We start from the raw sequence: 21,358 nt of genomic DNA, 5'->3' as shown, positions 1-21,358 counted from the left end.
AAGTTTAATCAAATGTTTTTAAATACATGAGCATTTGTTTTATAATATCGAATTGTTGTTTGTGAAATACAATGATGGAATTGCCGTAAATACATCGTTGATAGGTATGGGAAACATATTTCTCATTGAAACAAAAGGAGAATTGGCAAGGTCTCCAAGAATTTTCAACAGGTGGAGCTGATTTAATCCCATTTTAATCCCATCTTATGGATTACAATTAATCAATGGCTTCCGGGATTAGGATTGAGGATTAATTTTTTTTTCCAAACTACTTGGGATTGTGGATTAGGGATTAAAAGTCAAAAATTACGGATTAAAATGACACCTATTAAAAGAAATCTTCCACTTTATACGGAAATTATCAATGACATTATGTAATACGCAATTAAGCCGAGCAACGTAATGCGGGTACCTTTGTGTATAAAAAAGTATGAACCTGCCCAGATTTTAAGCAGTCTGCAACTACGCAGCTGCCTTTTTCTGTACCTTGAATATCCCTGTAATTCTAAATTTCTTATAAAATTATCAGACTTCCTCATCACATCAGCCATGAGGAGAAATGCAATCTGAATAAACCAAAAAATTATTAAGGTCAGCATTATCTCAGCCGCTACAAGAACGTATGGGATTCTCCCTGTCATTTTGATAATCATGTATCCCATTATAACAGCAGCAGCAGCCATTAAAAACGTGCAAACGGGAAACATGTACCAAATAATTTGATTCACGACCTGATTAATTATCTCAAGTTGACGATAAGTCCTCATGTTGATAACGTATCTGCCAATATTTAGAAAATTAGATCCTGTATTGCCGATCGCAGTTATCTTTTCCAATGTCCTCAGGATCAATAAGAATACATTAACTCCTTTAATTGCAAGCCCAAACATTGCTAGGCAAGTGTGAAGGAAAGAAGACGAGATGATCGTAACATTGCGAAACCAGAGGTAAGTAGGATCCAGTTTTGGGCGTAGAATTATTATAATACTACAACTTAGCGGTGTAGTAATAATGTTGGTTAGAAGTCCGTGGAGAAAAACGCCAGCCAGATTAGCCGATTGTTTCGAGATGCCTGAAAATAAGGTCATTCCAGGAGTTATTCCGCATTTAACTACGTAGATATTTCATGTATCCATTTATGTGCACCACAGTGCAATAATTTCCTTAGGCGCTGTTCGTAAACTTCGTAACGCTGGCTAACTATGGGAAGATAGGGATTTTTCCCTATCCTGTCCATACTGGCCAGCGTTACGAAGTTTACGAACAGCGCCTTAGCCTACAATTTGACGATTGGCTACATAATCGAAGTGTTTAGTATGATCAACAATTTTGATTCGAACGACGACAAATTTACAAGCCTTGCCCTACCTAAGAATGTCTTATAATGCATTCGTACTTGCACATAAATATATCTGAGGAGTATGAACCTATTTTTGCTAAATGTCTAGTCATTAAAGAAATTAATATTATTACTATTTATTTACCCCCAATTCTCCACAAGTTTCCAAGCACGAAGCAAAGCTCGTCCGCTTGAGAGTGATAAGTGCAAAAAACTGAAGTTGAAAGAGTGTGAGCAGCGCATGACATTAGGAGGATGAAATTCATTGCTACAGAAACGTCGGGATCTTTCTCGTGCGAAAGCAATTGTTTGAGCAGAATGTAGTAAAAGTTTGTTAGAATCATGGCGCAAAGAAATGAGAGAAAGTACCACGGGATCAGTTTTGCTCTTGGCGTGGGCTTGGGTTCCCATGACGCCCTGTTAAAAGTTAACTGCTGGGAGTACAACCAGTCACTGAATTTAACGAAATGTTTCAAAGCGTCGAATGGAGTGAGGGTCTATACCACGGCAATTATTGGTGGTCGTTTTGGCAAAGTCAACATGTTGGTTAGTAAACTAACATGCATGTCAAATTATTTAAGAAAGAACTTGTGTATTAGAACGGAATTTTTAGCAGATTACAAGAGAGTTGTGTTACTTCAGTTAAGGCATGTCCCAGGTTTTATTAGACAGTTGGATTTTAAACTATACTTCACAATAAGTGGAGATTGTTGTTAAGCTATATTATTTTTTTGATACGCAATTTCAAGGGCAACCAGCAGGTACAAAGCATTTTTTGTTAAAATGACAAAATTCAATAGAAATCAGGGTCAAAGTGAAAGCCTCGAGAATCGAATTTTTCACAACTATAAAATCGTCGCTTGAAATGAATCGAAAGAGATGTGACCGTACTTTAAAACGGTAGAATATCCCAAAACGAATATCTACATTTATATTTCGAAGCATTAGGATGCCAAAAAGCGAAATTCAAAAATAATTTTAGGCCACCTCTCGTCATAGTCACCAACAAAAGAGTGAAAGTCATAAAAAACTTATTCACCAACTCTTCCACGTAAAATCGTACCGCTGCCCGGGTACTGAAAATTTCAAAAAGTTTGTTGCGCAACCTAAAAGTTAATAAAGCGGGGATTACAGAAAAAAATAAATTAAGTTGCCCAAAGTACGTTAAAGACCAAAAAATCACTGTCCAAAAATTTTGCAAAAAAATGTGTCGATAAATGTCATTAAAAATTATCATCACTGATGACGAGACCTACGTCGACACTGATCCCTTAAGGGCTTCGGGAAACACATTTTTTCACGCAGGCAGTCCTGCCAATGTAGATTATCAACAAAAGTTGTATCTGCAAACTAAATCCTCTGCAAAATTCCTAGTTAATCATGCGACGGTTAACATTGAGTAAGATACCCTTAAAACAGCCAACCCCACAAATGTCCCTTATTTATGATTAATCTATAAATTTTGGACCTTGTGCCAAAGAACATAGTCTAACCTTCACTTCTTGGCGAAAAACTTGGAAAAATTCGAACGTTATTGACCAAAATTCGGGAAGGACATTTCTCAAGTGAGTGGAAAATCGCTAATTTGAAGGTTGGTGCGAAAATTGTAATTCGTGGCGAAGAAGAGGGTCAGACAAATCCTCCGCAACAAAAACCGACGGATATGGTTCCCACCTACATTACTCCAAAGGTTTTATAAAAATCTTCTAACCAGGTCGAACCTTACAGGTCTTGGATCATTGTCTAACGTACCCTGGGACAGGGTATACTTGATCCTTGTTACTTGGACATGTTTGAAAGTAAGACCTTCTTTGTCTGAATGACGTTATGGTTATGGTCAAATTTGAGTTAAAAGCTAAAAAAATTTTGAAGTAAATAATAGAGATAAATTCTGGAAGATTAGGGTGTCTGATATCCAGTGCTACGTAGACTTGTCGAATCCTTGACATAAAAATACATAGAAAACTGCATAATTATAAATCAGTTTTTCAATGCATAATTTGTATCTTTACTTTTGTTAGTTTTGTTGCAATTTAAATTGGTAACTGACCGAAATATTTTAGCCTATGCTGTATGTACTCGAATGGGAAGAAGTAACTGATAAATAGCATTTTGGGTAATTTCACCCTCAATTTACTTTATCATTAATTCAACGTTAATGCCAGACAAAACATAGGAGAAAGTGCATTAAATTAACTTCCAACAAAAACTCGTACGTTTAACTCTAAATGTTTGTTAAGCCTCATCCGGTAGGTTTTTCGACAGGATTTCTGATTGCTACGGGTGACCTGCTGCAAGGTCGCGAAAATTATATGGAAAGAGGTCGACAGACACTATAAAATTATATTTCAAGGTTGGCTTATATTCAAACGCTAAATAAGTAAACCTTTTGAATTTATGTAGATGAATTTATGTAGATGAATTTATGTAGATGAATTTGAATGCGAATACGAATACGTAGGTTAGATACTTTGCTAACTTATGTATCACTAGCGTATAGCCCGGCCAAGGCCGGGTTCTAGAGTTCCAGTGGGGGGTGTGCCCAAAGCGAAAAATCCGTCATACTATATTTTAAATAATTCCCAGTGGAGACTTTGTCATACTACATACATACATCAGACTGAGGGTTTGCCCAAGTCATACTGCATTTTAATTAACCTGGTCACAGACTGTGACTCACAGTAAAATTTGATTCCCCCCTGTGGGAGTAGTTGAATAGCTAATTACTTAAATTCCCGTCGCGTGGGAGTAACTGCATAGCTAACTATTTAAATTCCCACGCTTCACGCTCCCGTTAAGTTCCATAAACCCCGTTAACTTCTACAATTAACGCCAAGCTATTGACGGATTCGGATTCAGCGTCAAAAATACATTCGAATTGATATGCGACATCACGAATAAGCCAGATTTGGACACCACGGTCACGGCGAGGTCACGGGGGCCTCGCAGGTCAAAACCATTGACGGCGTTGGATTCAGCGTCAAAAATACATTCGAATTGACATGCCACTCGCTGTGGGTAGAGTTTCTCAAACTAAAATAATTAATTAATAGTGTTTATCACGATCACTTATCATGATAACCACTATTGATGAGTGATGTATGTATGTGGGGTGTACATGTTCATGTATTCATTTATTCATGCAGTGCAGTGCATGCATGCAGTGGTTGCTCCGCTTCCTTCTTTGTCTACTGTATGGGGCAATTTGCATTGCGAAGACGGACCCAGGGACCCAGGGATCATACTAACACTTTATTAGAGTAGATAATCAGAACCAAGAATTGTGCAGTGGTGTGTGTTACCAGTTGAACTTGGCGCTTGGTTACACACGTGTCTCACATTGTCCAAGCTAATGTCACCTAGCGGAAGTTGGGTCACTATGTTTCATTTTTTGTTTCTAGAGGGCGTTTTTCGCTAAAGTGTCAAAACGTTTCAAAAACGTTCACGAACACGATAACAACGAAACACACCCTTTAGATCTGCCGAGACTTGATCAAACGAACGGGCACACCCCCTAAACTTGACACTTTACTGTGACCTGGGCACACCCACTAGACTTGACATTTGACCTGTGACCTGGGTACACTAACCAGACTTGACATTTGACCTGTGACCTGGGCACACCCACTAGATTTGACATTTCTGACCTTGGCACACCCCCCCTGGACTTGACATTTGACTTGCGACCTGCGAACAACCCATAAAGTTGACACTTTACAGAGTTAACACTTGACCTGTGACCTGGGCACACCCACTACACTTGAACCGTGACCTGGGCACACCCACTACACTTGACCTGTGGCCTGGGCACACCCATTACACTTCACCTGTAACCTGGGCACACCCACTGTACTTGACACTTGACCTATGACATGGGCACACCCACTAGATTTGACATTTGGCCTGTGACCTAGGCACACCCCCTGGACTTGACATATGACCTGCGACCTGCGTACAATCCCTAAACTTGGCACTTAATGTAGTTGACACCTATCGGATGTTGGCTGTTTTTCAGCGCTAGAGGGCGGGATTTTGCTTTAAGTGCCTAAACGCTCTTAAAACGTTAGAACAATGCTAAACTTTAGAGTCGTGACCTAACGTTATTCGTGGTCACCGCCTTTAGAGTCGTGACCTAACGTTTTTCGTGGTCACCACCTTTAGAGTCGCGACAGAACGTTTTTCGTGGTCACACCCTTTAGAGTTGTGACTGAACGTTTTTCGTGGTCACACCCTTTAGACTCGTGGCTGAACGTTTTTCGTGGTCACACCCTTTAGAGTTGTGACTGAACGTTTTTCGTGGTCACACCCTTTAGAGTCGTGGCTGAACGTTTTTCGTGGTCACACCCTTTAGAGTCGTGGATGAACGTTTTTCGTGGTCACACCCTTTAGAGTCGTGGCTGAACGTTTTTCGTGGTCACACCCTTTAGAGTTGTGACTGAACGTTTTTCGTGGTCACACCCTTTAGACTCGTGGCTGAACGTTTTTCGTGGTCACACCCTTTAGAGTTGTGACTGAACGTTTTTCGTGGTCACACCCTTTAGACTCGTGGCTGAACGTTTTTCGTGGTCACACCCTTTAGAGTTGTGACTGAACGTTTTTCGTGGTCACACCCTTTAGAGTCGTGGCTGAACGTTTTTCGTGGTCACACCCTTTAGAGTCGTGGCTGAACGTTTTTCGTGGTCACACCCTTTAGAGTCGTGACCGAAGGTTTTTCCTGGCCACACCTATAGAGTCGTAACTGAACGTTTTTCGTTGTCACCCCCTTTAGAGTCGTGACCTAACGTTATTCGTGGTCACCGCCTTTAGAGTCGTGACCTAACGTTTTTCGTGGTCACCCCCTTTAGAGTCGTGACCTAATGTTATTCGTGGTCACCGCCTTTAGAGTCGTGACCTAACGTTATTCGTGGTCACCGCCTTTAGAGTCGTGACCTAACGTTTTTCGTGGTCACCCCCTTTAGAGTCGTGACCTAATGTTATTCGTGGTCACCACCTTTAGAGTCGCGACAGAACGTTTTTCGTGGTCACACCCTTTAGAGTTGTGACTGAACGTTTTTCGTGGTCACCCCCTTTAGAGTCGCGACAGAACGTTTTTCGTGGTCACACCCTCTAGAGTCGCGCCAGAACGTTTTTCGTGGTCACACCCTTTAGAGTTGTGACTGAACGTTTTTCGTGGTCACACCCTTTAGAGTCGTGGCTGAACGTTTTTCGTGGTAACCCCCTTTAGAGTCGTGACCTAACGTTATTCGTGGTCACACCCTTTAAAGTCGTGACTGAACGTTTTTCGTTGTCACACACTTCGGAGTAGTAACTGAACAAATTTGGTGGTCACACCCATAGAGTCGCGACAGAACGTTTTTCGTGGTCACACCCTTTAGAGTTGTGACTGAACGTTTTTCGTTGTCACCCCCTTTAGAGTCGCGACTGAACGTTTTTCGTGGTCACACCCTTTAGAGTTGTGACTGAACGTTTTTCGTGGTCACACCCTTTAGAGTCGTGGCTGAACGTTTTTCGTGGTCACACCCTTAAGAGTTGTGATTGAACGTTTTTCGTGGTCACACCCTTTAGAGTCCTGACAGCACGTTTTTCGTTGTCACACCAATAGAGTTGTGAAGTCTATTATTAAAGATCGTGCTATAAACCGTGACAATCAAGTCAACGCTTCTTTGCTCTGTGTGAAGATAAATGTGTAAAAATTACTCAGCAGGAATTTGTATCGCTAAGCTAAATAAAATTGTTTTGCTTAGAGCCCGCATTGCGGGCTTAAGAGACTAGTTTGGGTATAAAATATTAGTTTAACATAATTCTGTTTATTTGCCGTGTTGTTTTACCAGGGCAGGTGTGAGAAAATCTACGGTTTTAAATAAATATGACCACCCGGATTTACATGTTTACTTGGTTTTGAAAGAAAGAATTTATTTATTTATTTATTTAGAGGACAGATTTCTGGCTTTTTAATTCTTGCAGACAATTACATTTGTCAGGAAACCATGCTGCTCAAGGGTGTTCGCTGCTATGTCTCTCAGTTGCGAAACGCAGCCAAAGTTGCCGTACCGGAACTATGAACTTGCACCCTTGCCGGGCAAAATTCTTAATTTTGGCTGTAGGCACCTGTCTCTGGCTTAATTGACAATTCCTAATAAAATAATACAATTTTGGAGTGTTTAAAACATATTTTTAAACACTAACTGCTATTTTTTTTAAAATATTTTTTTCGAATTAAAAAAATTGTTCTTAAATTCGAAGTTTATACTTTTTAAACACTACAAAATTGTATTATTTTATTAAGAATTGTCAATTAAGCCAGAGACAGGTGCCTACAGCCAAAATTATGAATTTTGGCCCGGCAAGGGTCCAAGTTCATAGTTCCGGTACGGCAACCTGGCTGCGTTTCGCAACTGAGAGACATAGCAGCGAACACCCTTGATGCTGCTCATAATGATGAAATTTTTCATTTTCATATATTTCATTAACCACATATCTCCGTTATTTAGAAGAGCTTTGGTATTCTTTATTACTAGTCTCCGTAGCCCGCTTTGCGGGCTCTAGGCAAACATGAGGCTTTATTTCATAAGGTAGAAGCGCCTTCCATGTCACCCTCAAGTTACAACTCTAAGGGCGTAGGTCAAAGGTTAAGTTACAACTCTAATGTGTAGGTCCCAGGTTGAGTAACAATTTTAAGGAATGTGCCGAGCTTAGAGGTCACGTAAATACTCCACGGGTGAGAATTTCAAGTCTCGTCCAATTCGGGGCGCCACTGGTTGTTCTGGTGTAGGCAACGTTTTGAGAACGTTTTTGTACTTTCGGCGAAGAACGCCCCCTAGCGCCGAAAAATGCAAAATGGTTGCTCAAAGTTCCGCTAGGTGGCGTTGGCCGGTAACTAAAATAAATATGGGGCAATGTGAGACTCCTGCGAATATTCAAGCGCCAAATTCAATTGTGGACACGACCCACTGCACAATTCTTGGTTGTGATGATTTACCATTTCTTTATGTGTATACTTTTATTTACCTAATAATTTTGGAAGGTTCCAAAATCACGGTTAAAATGTCAAATGCAAACATTAAAAAAAATTAAAAAATAGTCGAAAGCATATCTACATACATACCTAATTAATATGTGTACAGTGTACACTGTACACTTACATTTATGTAAAAGTTACATATTTTTACCAAATAAGTACTCTTCACATCAATCAAAAATAAATAATGTAAATACATAAGCAGAGTGTTTTGAAAAAAATCCGATGCCATCATTTATTGGCCACCCCTCAAGAAAAAATCCAACATCAAGGTCTGATTATTTGTAAATGTATGTAAACAGTAACATTAGTCCGATCATAACCTGAAGGTATTATTTCTTGTCCAAATTAGTATTCAGCACTAATTTGAAATAGAGTTTCGATTAGCTCAGAAATTTGCAAACATTAAACGTATGTACATATGTATGTACATATATATACATACGTACGTGTGTAGGTTTAGCATGTATATTTATGTCTTATCGAATAGGTATGTTCTCTACTTTCTCCTGATTGACAATAAGTTCGATAAAACATTTAATGTAGGTAAGTATATGTTTCGACAGTTTTTTACCTGACCTAGTGACCTTACTCTTACTGTTCTCCTTCAATAAAGACGTTGTCAAGTTCCACACTTGATAAAAATATTCGTTCGTGTTTAAGAGACGTCAGATATTAAGAAACTATCGCGTCCTTGAAACCATGTAGGGTACATATATGTTACGCTAGAATTTGCCAACAGCATGTTAAATAAGTAAACTCAGTCAAAAACTAAAGTGGTATTACTGATATGTATAAACGTCGATAAATTCTTTCACAAGCTAAGTGCAAAAATTCCAAATATTCTACCGAATAATTATTTCAAATCTATTCCAAATAAAATACAAGTTTTCAAACTGCTTCTCATTTCGAAATGTTATCCATCCATATCTCCATCATCTCCAGCATCGGAATGGTCACCGCTCAACAAGTAGAACACCCACTGACCAATTTAATCCACAGTTTTTCGTTTTCTTGTATCACAACCATTTTCGATTTCTCCACCTCAAAATCAACCCAACCTCCCATTTCCGACAACAATAACGCCATGATTCTCGCAAATTCAAACGCCAACATATCCACCCACCACAAAAGACGAAGACTACATTGTGTCACGTACTTCATTCTTTGGCCTGAATTACGGAAAATCTCAGCATTTCCTTCCGGTCGATTACTCCAGTTCGTATTATGGCGGATTGGCTTGCACACAGACGTAAACAGAGTCTGGTCCTGGACAAACCTTCTCGAAACGTTTTCTGGAGAACCACATTACGCAATTTACATAACTCGAGAAATGTATGGTGACCACGGTTTCATAGCGCGGGAAGATGATGCAGACGATAACTATTTATCGACAACGTATGTCGTCGAATATCTCGACAGTGTAGAAACAGTAATTTACATTTGTCGTGTTTGTCACGCCCATTTGCAAGTCCACGTGGCCATTTTCCTTGACACGTCGTCACTTCTAACCAAGGAAATTCTTGACGGGCATGAAAATTTAATTCTTGGCGATGGAAAACATTCCTTATTTTCCGTCGCTATCAAAACATTCGATGGAAAAAGTATGTCCCGCAAGGAAAGAATTTTCGGATTTTACTCACCCCAAGTATTTTCTCCGTTTAAGGTGGAAATTTACGAGGATGGTTTAAAGGTAGGATTTACCCGAATAATTACCAGTCTCCTGAGCATTGTTCATAATGGGACAGATAATGGGATAAGCAGGAGGTTATCGGGCGAAAAATATCTCGCGTCAGTCGAGGACGATGCAAGTTATAAACAAATGCCGTATTTGGCATATCTGTACATCAATCGGGATAAATTTCACCAAATCCAAGTCATCTTTGAAGAACCGAAAACATTCAATTTGATCAGTTGTGATGGTGTGGAGAAAGTGGAGAAGTTCGAAAATTCCAACGTTTTCAGTGCATTATTAGATCCGTTAGAATTCGAAATATGGATAATTTATGGAATTGATTTAATCATCTTTACTCTGCTGTCGACTATAATAGCATTGTCGGATCAGAGATCAAATTTCTTTAAAAAAGCCGCCAAAATGTTCGAAACTTTTTCCCTCGAAATACTCGAAAATGGTCCTGGAATCCAATTAGGAATAGTTACAGGCTTATCCAAGATTAAGATATCGGTGGTATATTTCCTATTTGGGATTTGGTTATGGGTCGTTTTCTTCCTAAATAATTTATACAAAACGATACTAACATGTGACGAAATGACGTCAGTATCCATCGTCACCTCGACGTACACCAATATTTCAAGCCTGACCAATTTCACCGTAGCAATCACGACGTATAACGACACCTACAATACAAATTCATATTTCGGATATAACCTTAGCTTGGCCCCATTTATGGAAGAATTAGCTAGGCTACGGGAAATTCAAGACAAAAGTGACCTGTCTACAAAGCTACTAGATTTACGGAACGCACTCATTGCTTATCATCCCGATAACTTGAAGAGTATTCTTAAATTTGTGTCCAATTGCAATAAAACGGCCTTTATCACAGACAATTTAGGAATGAATCGATATTTAAACTACTTTGAGCAAGAATCCGGAAAATGTGTGCCAGAGTGTAAAATGACCTTTGCCAAGGGCAGTGACAATTTTTATGTGGATAAGCCAAGTTGGATTATTTCTCCGTACACGCGAGCCCAGTCTGGCTATTTGTACAGAAATTTGCAGTCATTGTATCACTCTGGGATATATCAGTTGGTCAGATCTTGGTATTACGGTGACAGAAAGCAAGCTGGAAATGGTATGCATTTAAATAGCGTTTCAAATAATGGCATGAATCCGGTAGCATTTACGGTCCAAATTATTTCACTTTTCTATTTGATGGGGATTTTTCTAGCATTTGCGATTGTTTTATTTTTTCTGGAAATTTATGTTCCTAGTCTTTAAATTACTTAAACTTTCCATACGTACATACATATATCTGTTAATAAGTAGTTGTATATTTAATATTTTTTCATGTAAAAATTTTCACTTATAATTAAAATACATTTATTATCAATCATTCCATAAAAAATAATGGGCATAATATAGTCACGACAACCTTGACATAGCTTACAAATAGCATACTAACTGCAAAGTTTCACGAAATTTGCGAGACCTGGGGAAACTTTTAACTGGAAAATCATCTTGTTTTTGTTTGCAAACTTGCTACAATGTGTTGAGAACATTCGAAAACTACTTGCTAAATGAGTTGTCATGCAAAACACTGAGGCATTTCGTGACTACGATCAAAATGAGTACATAATCATTAGGGTTGCCGCGGGTAACGGGTCGGGTACCCGTTACCCGCATACCCGCACGATTCTTGCGGGTACCCGTTATCTGCGGGTAGCGAGAACTACCCGCACGGGTAACGGGTAGTTCAGTTTTTATTTAATTTTCGACGTAAATCAGTTCACAAAGAAAGCTAGCAGTAAGTTGGTCCATTTACCAACAAAAGCGGTAATTTATTATTTATCCATTTCAAAACTTGTCACTTGCCATTTGCCAGCAAGCGGCGTTTATAATAACGAGAGTTTCTTTAGGAGGTCACAGAACCCCACGCAGCCTCAAATGCTTTTCACGTCCCAAAAATGCGGAGAAATTATTGCTTCTGAAGCATAATTTGCCTCCTCTAAAATATCAGTAATAATTTGACTTGCATTTGTGTGTATTTATGTATGTAAGACTGACGAGATTTTAATTTGTGCGTTGAAGATGAAAAACCTGAATCCGGTTGAAAGCAAAAAATTTATTTGTAGACAATTTTTTGAACAAAAGCTTCATTTAAATTAAAATTTGAAAAAGTCAAACTAAAAATTGAACCGTTTTCTAGCTATACCAAGATTGCCCAGGGAGTATATCAAAAAGTCAGCTAAAAATTAGGAATCGCGCGACACTTACCTTTCCGTTGAATGACCCATTCAAAGTATAATATTAGCGGCAAAGTTTAGTTTTAAATAAATGTTCTGTATCTTTTTCCTCCACTGGACTAAAACCATGCTGGACTTTGAACTCTGCCCTCCAATAGTTTCCTTTAAGCGGGTCATTCAACGGAAAAATAAGTGTCATATAATTCCAATTTTTTTGGCTGAATTCTTTGATATATATAAATCGCTAAGCAATATGCTTCATACCGGTATAGCTTGAAAAACGATCCAATGTAAGCCAAAAAGTTTGGTTTCAAAATTAACGAGTGGCTTCTACGAGCAAATTATTTCATGCATTACTTGCATAGCATTATCGCATAGTACATATGTGTCAACCCAAACGAACAAATAATTGATCAAATCAAATTTATTCTGAAGTTGGGTTAGATTTTTCTTAATTCTCATAACGGGTAGCGGGTAACGGGTACCCGCACGGGTACCCGTGCGGGTACGGGTACTTGTGCTGCGGGTAACGGGTCGGGTAACGGGTAGCATTTTCGCTACCCGCGGCAACCCTAATAATCATACTAAATATTAAAATATATTTAACTACATCATCTAGACTGAAGCCTTGTCTCGTTGGCGAAATTTACAGCATATTCGAAACCTTAACCCTTTATACAAATGAAGCAGAAATTTCGTCACAATCAATCTCATCTTGATTCCACAGGAGGCAAGCAATTGACGCATTTTGAACATCAAATTGACCAATTTCTCTTCTCCATGGGGCGCTTAAACCCACAAAAAGTGTCAGTGTCAAATTAAATTGCTTCATAAAAATGATAATCATGCAATTATTTCGTGCGAATATGCATACCATTTATTTTCTGAAGGGAGTTCATCAAATTTAGTTCCACTGTTTCCAATCTGGCCCGTGTAGGAGAATCATTGCACATGACCAGAAGTAGGATGCAGCTGTGTGTACGGGACACGATGTACAAAACTATGTTTGAATAGCCCCCATCGTATCGTTCCAAATGTACTCCGAATGCCATCATTGTTCGAGAAAATGGGCGCAAAATGACCGTCAGGATAGACAATGCCCATAACAACTTCAAGTAGAGGTTCAACCTGGGGAAAATTAAGAAACCGTAAATTTTGTAGGATAAGTATATTTTATTTGGTTCGTTTAATTCTAGAACATTCAAGGATTCAATTTATTTTGGGACAATAAGATACCTATAATCCTGCTCCGGAATTATATACATACTCTAAATACCTATGTTCGAAAATTATCTTTAATCTATAATTTGCATTATTAAAATTGTAAAGATATTTAAGAAATCATTTTAAGATCCAGATTAAACTAGCGCAAGTTGATTTAAAATTTGACAGGATCGACCGTGTTTCCTACATGCATAAATTTATTGCCTAACTCACCTATAAGTTGGCTTGAAGCTTGACCTGGTACATTGTCTTCTTACAACGCGGCATTCCCTCATAATCTTCCTAAGTTCTCTTTGAGTACACGAGATGAAGTAAATGTTCAAAAGGATCAAAATCCCACTAGGCGAGTACGGATAAACCAGGTAGAGCAAGAGGTCTGACAATGTTTCGAACGATGGGTGACAAAGATAGCTTCCCGACCTGGAAACATGGACACATACTTATTTATGCTAATTTGCATTAATTTCTCATGCATTTACATACGTCGCTATTTTATGCAGAATGAATCCAAGACTTGTATAAAAAGCGGGGAGAAGTACGCCAAACAGGGCGAAGTGTATGTATCGCTTGTCCCTGCGCTTATCCGGGACAAGGGTGTCATTCCTGAAATTTACGGCATGGTAAAAAATCTCGATTAAATCCTAATTTAAATTCGGGGTTTACCCAAACGTTCGATACACATCGTAGGTGAGAGCGGTTAAGCAGAACAGTTGCGACAGGGGGATGTAATACCGGAATAGGTCTGAAACCAGTAGACAAAAACTTGTCAAATTAATTTCAGAAGAAATTTCCATTTAAAGTGGGAAATTTCAAAGTATTTTACTTACCAACTAACGCGCAGTATTGGAGGTAGTGGGGGTGATGGTCACTGAAGAGGACGGAGGCAAAGTCCCAGTGAAAAGTCGTCGTTTGGACAATGTTCACCACCCGTTGCATCAGTTCGAGAGAGACGAAGTAGAACTGTGCCCATCCGTGGAACGAGTGGCCTTCCCATAGCATCCCGAACGTCGCGAAAACCACGCTTGCGCACAAAAGTTGGAACCAATCGTTCCCATATCCGATTCTGGTGAGACGAACGCGGTTCAGGATTGTCGGCTAAGTATCGAACGGGCTAATTTTGATTATTAATGTTTAATTTTTAATTAAAGATGCATACATATTTTGAACAAGGAACGACGATATTTGTGAGAATTTTTTTCCATTACTTACATAGAACACATATGCGAGTGATCTCATTTCCATAAATCTCACTATGCCCATTTTCGACCATACGGGCTTTCCATGTGGAATAAGCCGTCTCTCGCTAATGTGCCAAAATATGCCAATGAGGTGACCCGCAACAATAATTCTACTTTAAGTAACTAGTGACCAACTAGATTTTTGTATGAAAATTCCATAAAAATTCATCTCTCACCTTCCCATTTTTCCCCAGCCATTCATTCACACTATTCCTGACGTCTTCATCACTCACAAGAAACGGTGAATATTTCTCAATCTCACTCAGGTCACAATCGTCCGGAACGGTTTCATTGTTATAGCCTTGGACCTCATTGTCCACGTAGTCGTTGACCTCCTCACTCTCGTCCGTGTATGTCACGACCCCATTCTGCCACTGACCAATTATTTCAAACAACTTCTGCGCGATCGCACTTTTACTCAAAGTTGTCGATTTCCTGTATTTTCTTGTTTCTTCTTCGCTATTCTGATCCTTTGGAAATTTACTCGTCACGAGGCACGTTTCTTGCGGGTAGTCATAAATTATGAATGGCAACCCTAAAATTATTCCGGTTATGATGTAAACGAATAACAGCCTTAATTTGGCGGACGGAGATATTTGCATGGTTACTGAATTGATTAAATATTTTTGGAAATTAATTAAGTAAATGTGTGTGCACAGGTCCCAATGCTGAACAAATATGACGGCAGGATCACCGATTTCATGAAATTTTACGTGGCGGAGTAACTATGGTGGTTGGTCTATCATATGTAAGAGTAAACTATTTTTAACCTCACTAAATAGTGAGGTTGAGGTACATTATGCCCTGCTGGTTGTCTATTGTGCATATTTCTTAAAGTCATCTTTTTCCTGGCAGGTATTCTATTCATTTGATTATTAAAATTCGTAATCACTTAAGAAAAACATGGAGAAAAAATTAACTGCGCAGACAAAATAGGTATGTACATACGTACTTATGATTGTGGAGAGAGGGTGAAAAAATAAAATGTGAATGGATCTCGTTTCCTGCAATGTCATTCGCCATTGTTAACCGTATTGAGGGTATGGGGTAAAAATGCTTTTGATTAATGTAACGTTTTTTCTCTGGAGTTTGAAAAATTTAGACTTTATGGCAGGATGGGAATCATATTTACTTAATAAATTGTGCATTCATTCATACATATGCATAAATAAATTAGTTAGTCATACATACTTCAACAATTTATTAAGATAGATATCCAATGAGATATTTGTGAGTGTTTCTTCGGCTTCCAACGATTTTCGAGTTTGATGGCTTAAAAGTTGCGTAATATTGAGTATTTAAATAAAAAATCCGTAATAATTTTGGGGGCGCGCTTAACCAGTTTTCGAGATACAAAGCTAAATGTGCGATTTTTTGGCAAATTTTGGAGTTTACGCACAACGGAGTTTACTGCGTTACAATTTATAACTTACAAATACTTAAACCAGTTGTAATATATATTTATTAGGTTATATTTACATCTAATTTTGTCAAATTTAAAACTCCAGAACTGAAATGAAATCCAATTTTACTTGTCAAGTTGGTAAAATAGGTTACTCTTCACTTTGAGGCTTCTCCATTGTGGTGTATGCACTCATAAGTTTACACAGTTTAATGGGATACAAATATTTAACCATTTGAGTTATAACGGAATTAATTGATTGCCTAATTAAGCTTAAAATTAACTATCAAGGTTGGGGTGGAATCTATGAAACAAACCTTTATCTAAAATCGCTTTATAAAGTTTACTGTGTTACGAATACGGAATTGAATTGTTTGATTTTGATTAAGAATTAAGGTTTTTATTATTTCTAATTACTTATCGTGAAACTTCCGCTATTGACTCGACCCTTTATCTTAACAACAAATAATGTATTTATATCTAACAATTTATATCTAACTTTAGATATGTTATTAAACGTTGATATACATTTTCCATGAAAACTCGTGTTTACTCCAATTCTCAGAATGAAACAACAAAATGCTATAAATAACTTCAAATGACAATTGCTATCATCACGGCAAACAACTCATTTCTCCAGAAGCAACATATTAATCAATCTGTCCACGCAGAACTGCCAAATAATGAACGATGTCAACCCGTCAAAGAACTTGCCATCCCCCATCCCCACTTTTAAAGGAGGGCACGATGTCAAAAATTTCTTAAACCAAGCACTTCGTGACCTCAGACTTTTCATATTTTTTGCGAACTTTACCGTCACAACGTATGACTTGCTAAGAGAATGTAACGCGATATGAATTATTACAAAGTAATCGATTCCCATTAAATAGAAAAATGCTGACACGCCAAAACTTAAATTTTTCCATGAAGTTATGATAACGTAGAGTGAAATGATTTCTGACAGGATGGTCAGAAAGACGAAAATGGTGATGAGAGGCCTACTCATAACAGCGTTGACCAGGTTTTGAAATACTTGTGCGACACGGAAAGCCGCTAATCCATGACTTGCATAGTGGTAATGACCCAGTTGTCTAAATATTGTAACATTTTGGGTAAAAAAAAGTGTCATTTAAGTCACTACAATTAAATCAGATGTAAAACCTCACCTTTCAATCATCTTAATCCACAATTCCACCATCACCGATGGGTAAAGCAAAACTCTGGTAATCGTGATAACCATAACTGCTGGCACCGAGAACCAGACGTACCCCTGCACAAAGCCATTGATAAGACGCACCCAAACCTCGGCGTCTTGGTCGCCCCATCCATCCCGACACTCGAGGAGTAAGGTGTTTGCAATTGAGGGTGGCATGCAGGGTAAAAATAATCCTAGCGCCCCCAACATAACGGGAATGGCAAACAATGACACTTTGCAAGCATCAATATTGGAAAAGATTTTGATCTTCGTGTATTGTGATGCCCCTGAAATTAGCAAAAGTTAGGATCAATAACTTTCGTCATCAAAATTAATTACATACGAGTAAAACTTTAATTTATTTACCTTTGCTCATGCATTTCGTCTCAATCCAGACACAAGTTTTCAGCACTTGTAGTAATTCTCTCTTGCGAAAGAAGAGACAAACGTACAGACCAAATATTAAAATATAATTAATAAGAAAGAAGAATGCAATAGTTTTTTGCCAAACGGGAAGAGCTTTGCTTCCGTGAGAATTATGGATGTATTTATAAAACCAGAAAGAATACATGACGTTGTAGAAGAACCATGTGAAACCCGTGCACGCGAAGATAACCCAATGTCTTATTTTCTTAATGACCAATAAACCCTTGCTTCCAGATTCTGATGTTAACGGAATTGCAAATGACCTTATCGCCCATTTAGTGAGCCAGGTCATGATGGATAGGTAAGAAGTCTCCGAGTGCGAGAAAGGGTTCGCAAGTTTTCGTAGCAGATTATCCATTTTGTTACACGTTTTGAAAGTCAGTCTTAAATTTTTTAAATTTTTGGGCGAAAGTAGACGAGAAAGTTTGCACCATGGTACCGTACTGAAATTATTTTTAAATTGGTATGAACATAGTCAAGATATCAATAAAATACTGTAATCCCGTTGGTTGATACGTTACTGCTCCTTAAAGGAACGGTTATCAATATCTTGGAACACGATATAGGTTTATATATGTTGCCCGTGAAAATTCATTCCGTTAGACTTCCAGTTAGACAACTAAACTTTATTAGTTTGTACCAAATATTTATTTCCTTAATGTCAGCGAAAATTATGGCTTGTGTCAATGACTATGATTTTTATCTTGAAATCCAAGTATGAAAATGTGACAGCAGAGACACCCTCCTTTTAGGACTGACTGTCTTCTCTCATACTAGACAAGATAATTATTAATTCAAGTACCGGATAAATATTAATGAAATACGTACCTACTTATTTAAGTTTTTCGTTTCCACTAATGATTACAAACAATCATGTTTTCATGAAATGCATGCATCGTTTTTTTCTTTGTTAGGAGAAAGTTTTGTTAACAAGCCGAATCTCATTCTTTCCCCATGATTCATTGGTTAGATAATGTTTAATTAAATTATACAACTCTTTGTCAATTGGGTCAATTGCTTCATTAAATGGAACAATGGAAATGAAATTCATTATTGCAACGTAGATACAACAGATGTTGATATTGTTCCTTATTCAACTCACAATCAATCAGTCATAAAAACCAGCAATATAAGTACCACTTAAAATTTATTTTAAACCCCTCCTTATTCACAATATACATACACGTCCATGATGCTATCCAGCAATATCTCATCGCCCCTCCAATGCATTATACATGCATATACAAATCAAATAACATCGTCGCTGTATGCAAAAGTTGTCGCCTTCAAAATCAGTCCGATAGATAATTTGTCAGATCAAAATGGCGAAAAAAACGTGACGCCACGTTATAGTTATTGACCTATCTAAAAGTGAATCGTTTCCCAACTGGTTTCTCAACTTTTGCACAAACAACCATAGGCGCAGCCACGGGGTGGGCAGGGTGGGCATTGCCCACCCTGGAAAATGCCAGGGTGGGCACTCAATGCAAATGCCCACCCTCAAAAATTCCCAAAATCCTCTAGGGTTTATATGTAAAAAGCATCTTTAACTGGGCTTAACTTTGTCATCTAAAAAATTGCAAAATTTCTTCTCCGAGTGAAATTGTTTTGGGCACCTTTGGCCATTCTTTATCACCAGCACCAAATTTTGTGAATTTCGTGATCATTACCCCACAATTTTTCAAAATTTAGCAAAGTTTCAAAATTTAGTATTTTTATATAATTTTGACGTAAAGGTTTTCCCACAATATTCATTTCACGTCCAAGTATAATCCTATTGGACTCGATATAAAATCATGATAACTAGTATTAGAAATTACCTTACAAATATATACGAAATTACGAGTTTTAAATTCGACAAATAATTGCATTGCAAAATTTGGAGTTAATTTTTTTATTAACATTATTAGGCTAAATATATAAAACAGTTCAGAAAATATCATGCAGAGCAATTGGTTGCCGTCTTTGCAAACCTAACTTACAATGCAGGTTTTCCATATGTATTTAAAACTAACAATAAGATTTACATGGAACTAATTTTACTTTGCTCGCTACAAAAAGTAAGCACATATTAAATAATGCACGCGCTTATTAAATTAGCGATCACCACACTCCTGGCGCTAAAACTGAACGCGACGCGCAAATTTTAATCGGTTTTCCAGCCAAAACCTTATCCTTTTAAAATCCTTGAAATCTTCGACTTCTATCGCAAATTCACAAATTCGAAAACATGTTTCTTACAATGATTTCTTTGATGTACATATTTAAAATCCACCGAAATCTTAAAAGTTTGGAGGAGTCTATAATTTGTATAAATATAGAAAGCGGGTGAAAAATATGAAACTCGAAGATGTTAAAAATTGACGATGTATATTTTATAAAATTTGTGAAAATACATTTCATGCAAATAGAGCAGCATGATAGTTTTGCTTCATTTTCACGATACAATGTGAATAGCCAAATAGCCAACACTCTGCTGGCTATTTGAAGCTGGGTATTAAAAAAATATACTTGAACTATTATTTAAAATTGTCACAATAAAAAAAATTATTCAGATCATAAAGTACTGTCAAACATAGAATTGCAGTTTGGTGGACTAACTCGGATTTAGCTGATTTTTTTGTGAATACCATATGGTCGCCTTAGCAAGAAAAAATCTTTTTTCGCAGCGGTTTCAGAAAATGTCATTTCTAGAAATTTTAGAAATTTTGCATAAAAATTAGTTTTTGTCTCATATTTTCATGTAAATGATTTTCTAGACTAATTAAATTATGCTGAACAAAAATCCGGTGGATCTTTTATTTCTTTATAACCAATCATACAATAATTTGTGTGCAACATTTCGAAAATTTCTAGGAATTTTTTTTTTTTTTAGACCAGCACGAAAGTTTTTTTCTGAGGGGAAAACGACCGTATTTCAACAGTTTTCATCCCTGGTCGTTTTTAATGAAGATTTTGTTAAATCTAAAAATCGACAATTCTAAGGTTTACAAAATTCGGAGGTTAAAGTTTTGATTTTTTCTTCCATGAGAAAATACTTAAGTTTTATTATTTCACATTAATTGTATTTCTATTTTCTCATCAAAGAGTAAAATTCAAATTCTTGTCTCTTAACTTTGCAAACGTAAAACTTTCTGCAGAGAATTATAACTCGTATTTCGACCGTCATTGAAACTGGCCTTAACACTCAGTCGGCGCCGATGAATTTTTTTCGTTTGTTCGAAGTGTTCCTTAGACCTACATGGGATATATCGCCGTTCCGGTGAATTCATTGATTTTCATATGTTTTCGAGGCTATTCTTCATCGACTACTCCGGAAGAATTTTCCAAAAAAGTTGGAGCTCGTCAAAGGAGAAGCTATTGTTTTAGTAGTCTAAACTTATCAAAAATCTAAAGGAGTGGACATCAGTACTTGTCACAAATATCTTGGAATTAGGAATGATTTAAATCTGTACCTTTTGTTTCAAGTCGACTGCATACTGCGTCATTTTTCGAGAAATTTTCGTAGTAAAGTTTGTTTTCGTTTGGCCCTTTTTTGACCTGTTTTTGGAAATTGCTGTTGCTGACGCAACTCTGTATGTAGCTGACATAC

At 37.6% G+C, this 21,358-nt stretch overlaps 1 protein-coding gene across 4 annotated transcripts; it reads right to left on the bottom strand.

The window, feature by feature from the left end:
- Positions 1-11,349: 11,349 nt before the first annotated feature.
- LOC118434040 lies at positions 11,350-15,491 on the bottom strand. Of its 4 annotated transcripts, none has more exons than XM_035846717.1 (8): positions 14,920-15,491; positions 14,333-14,600; positions 14,169-14,247; positions 13,989-14,108; positions 13,719-13,925; positions 13,156-13,409; positions 12,867-13,069; positions 11,350-11,651 (listed from the first exon to the last, which is right to left on the bottom strand). In XM_035846717.1, the coding sequence occupies exons 1-7, from the start codon at positions 15,343-15,345 to the stop codon at positions 12,897-12,899; spliced, it is 1,527 nt and encodes a 508-aa protein (XP_035702610.1). In that variant the 5' UTR covers positions 15,346-15,491; the 3' UTR covers positions 11,350-11,651; positions 12,867-12,896. The 4 variants fall into 4 exon arrangements, with proteins under 4 accessions (XP_035702610.1, XP_035702609.1, XP_035702611.1 ...); XM_035846716.1 differs by having other exon boundaries at positions 12,892-13,069; XM_035846718.1 differs by adding an exon at positions 14,715-14,808 and having other exon boundaries at positions 11,350-13,069; positions 14,920-15,049.
- Positions 15,492-21,358: the final 5,867 nt, after the last annotated feature.

This window comes from Folsomia candida, unplaced genomic scaffold (genome assembly GCF_002217175.1).
Source record: "Folsomia candida strain VU population unplaced genomic scaffold, ASM221717v1 Fcan01_Sc001, whole genome shotgun sequence".
NCBI classification, from domain to species: Eukaryota; Metazoa; Arthropoda; class Collembola; order Entomobryomorpha; family Isotomidae; genus Folsomia; species Folsomia candida.
The sequence above is the reverse complement of the archived record's forward strand: the minus strand, read 5'-3'. Positions and strand labels throughout refer to the sequence as shown.

Excerpts from the sequence above, each read along its gene's own strand:
- LOC118434040 (XM_035846715.1), bottom strand. The coding sequence starts at position 15,345 with ATGCAAATATCTCCGTCCGCCAAATTAAGGCTGTTATTCGTTTACATC. Across the intron at positions 14,109-14,168 it reads GATGTGTATCGAACGTTTGG|GAATGACACCCTTGTCCCGG; the intron begins GTAAACCCCGAA and ends CGTAAATTTCAG. Across the intron at positions 13,410-13,718 it reads AGCTTCAAGCCAACTTATAG|GTTGAACCTCTACTTGAAGT; the intron begins GTGAGTTAGGCA and ends AATTTTCCCCAG.